Source organism: Rhododendron vialii, chromosome 6a, assembly GCF_030253575.1.
Source record: "Rhododendron vialii isolate Sample 1 chromosome 6a, ASM3025357v1".
Lineage (NCBI taxonomy): Eukaryota > Viridiplantae > Streptophyta > Magnoliopsida > Ericales > Ericaceae > Rhododendron > Rhododendron vialii.
In genome coordinates, this window is record NC_080562.1 from 11,836,181 (window position 1) to 11,838,882 (window position 2,702).

Below are 2,702 nucleotides of genomic sequence, written 5' to 3' on the forward strand. Positions count from 1 at the left end.
TATCACCCTCGTTCAACAGATTCAGGACGTCTTCGATTGTAACTGTATCATTGTTGACTGGGTTGTGCCAGATGAAAGCTCTACGATTGCCAGAAGAAAATATGTATTAAATGGAATGAAATTTGTGAATTTTGCTCTATACAAATCTAGCTTTGCTGATTTCACTTACTTTTTGTCTTCTTTCTCAAATTCATAAATCGTATCTAGTAGATCCATATCTTCCTCCGAAATGTAATTGAACAGCTTTGTCATTTCAAATGCAGAATTGCTTTTCTTTCTTTCCTTCTGGTTTCTATTATAGTAGATGAACCCTTCCTCCATCTTCACTGTTCTGTCATCTTTGCCCTTCAGATCTTTTACCATTGACGACGAGCCAATATCATCTTGTTCTCTCTTCCTTTTCTTTTGTTCTTTCCTTTCTCCTTCCTGTGTGTCTTTGAAGATTTGGGAGATTGTTTTGTCAAGGACTTCGTCAGAAAAAATTTCATCATGCAATCCAGTTGCTATCTCAACTCTTTCGCTGATAGTTTGTTCAACTTCTCCTTCCTTGCTCTGCTCCTCTTCTTGCATTTTCTCTTTGTCTTCTTCTTTGTCCTGACAAAATGAATTAGGCAATTATGATTATGATTATGATTTATGTGTGTAACTAATATACAGATACATATATGACAAGGCATACAGATATACCAAAACATTAACAGATACAGATAAAACTAAACAAATACCAACAGATATACAAACAGATATAGCAACATACTTATGAAGAGATGTTTTTCTTACGTGGTATTCTTGTGTAACCATATGGGTTACCATGTCATCTAAGCCATCTTCGAAACTTGCTTTGTCTTTTTCAGATTTTTCAAGTTTTTCCTCTAATAAGTCGTTGCTGACGTACAAACCTCATATCTCAACCTCCTTTTGCACAATTTCTTCCTGCAGGATACCCTTTTTAACATGTACCGTCCCGACTTCTGTTTCATAGTCAAACATTTGCTCAGCGGCGTCTTCATACGGTACATGGTCCCTTTCAAGTTCAGCTATTTTTTGTTGCAAAGTTTGAATTACTCTGTCATTTTCCTTCGATTCTTCCTTCAACCTGTCAATTTCTTTGAGTAGGTCGGAAATTAGGTTGTTGGTATCATTGTTAGTCTCCTCAACCCCCTCGTCCTTCTCAGATTTCGATCCATCGTCGTCCAAGCTGCACTCCTGAGCATCATCATCCTTCACATCACTCTTATTTTCAATTTGTTCAAGAAAATGCAACAACTTTTTCTCTTTCTCGTTGATGGGCTCCAATTCTGCATCCTTTACCATTTCTGGATTAAGGGATTCCAATGGTGTTCGTGCCAACGCTTCTGGTAAATCACTCATATCCCACTTCATAATCCTTGGACAATTGTCTTTTGATTGTTGCATATTCATTATGCTTGTATGCTTGCAGAGCCAATACTGCATTCAAGCAAAGTAGCTATCACCGTAGAATTCTAATATAAAGCAGATACAGGTATAGAAAACAGATACACATATAAAACAGATACAAATACAGATACCAATATAAAACAGATACAGATACATAGATAAAACGGATACACATATACGGATATACCAATATAAAATAGATACAGATATAGCAACAAACATGACATTAAACTACAAATAGAAGAGATATTCACCAGTAGTCCAAGTACACATCCACCAACAGTTGTTGGATTTGTATGCTTTGTATCAAGCTCTTTGACCAAGTGCTCTATAATGAATGTTGACCATGCATACGTTGTGGATGTGTTGAGATCCTCAATGAATGGACAGTAAGCCCAGCTTAATTTTGGTTGTGAGAGTGGGACAAAGATTGTCGCGAGAACCAACATGATTAGCACACGTGCGATGTCCTGCGCACTTTGAGTAGAATCTTTTGTAAAAGCTTTTCTCAAGAATATCTTCATCCTTGAAACTAACATTTCCTTTTGGTTTTTGAAGACTCTGTCGAGAAAATCTAAATTTGGCCTTCTCAGGTTCCCCTGGAGGTGTATTTTGATTGGTCCAGATTTGATTCCAAAGATAAGTGTCAAATCCTTGACACTTATCTTAACTAATTTGCCACCAAGATCAAAATGTCCTTCCCCTTTGTCCTTTTCGACCAACTTCAATGTAATTTCATCGCTTTTCTTCACGAAAAGTTCATTAATTTCTGGTTTGGTCATTGCAAACAAGAGATTTGCAAAAGGGGTTTTTTTGATCTCACGAACTTGGAGAGGAGTGAATTTTCTGCGTTTCAAAAGCCGTACAAGGCTGACGAGATTAGACCTGCAGGAGATTTGTACAGATGAGATAATGTTATACAGATAAACCAACATAAAACAGATACACCAGTAATGTAACAGAGAAACCAACATAAAACAGCTGCATCAATATAAAAACAGATACACCAATAATGAAATAGATACAGAGAAACCAATATAAAACAAATGCACCAATATAAAAACAGATACACCAGTAATGTAACAGATACATATAAACTAACATAAAATAGATGCACCAATATAAAAACAGATACCTGTATTGGCAACTCTCTTTTTTGATCTCAATAACATCTTCGTTCTCCTGTTTCTCCTTTTTTCCTTCTTGTTTTTTTACCCTTTTTTTAGGAAGATGTGGGCTAGACTTCTTCCTTTTTCCCTTGACCTTGACGAACTTGTCGTCCT

The 2,702-nt window shown here is 36.3% G+C and overlaps 1 protein-coding gene across 1 annotated transcript; it reads right to left on the bottom strand.

The window, feature by feature from the left end:
• Nucleotides 1-493: 493 nt before the first annotated feature.
• Nucleotides 494-1,438, bottom strand: LOC131328886 (uncharacterized). The gene is made up of 2 exons (XM_058361848.1): nucleotides 781-1,438; nucleotides 494-594 (listed from the first exon to the last, which is right to left on the bottom strand). The coding sequence occupies exon 1, from the start codon at nucleotides 1,420-1,422 to the stop codon at nucleotides 901-903; it is 522 nt and encodes a 173-aa protein (XP_058217831.1). The 5' UTR covers nucleotides 1,423-1,438; the 3' UTR covers nucleotides 494-594; nucleotides 781-900.
• Between the last annotated feature and the right edge of the window lie 1,264 nt (nucleotides 1,439-2,702).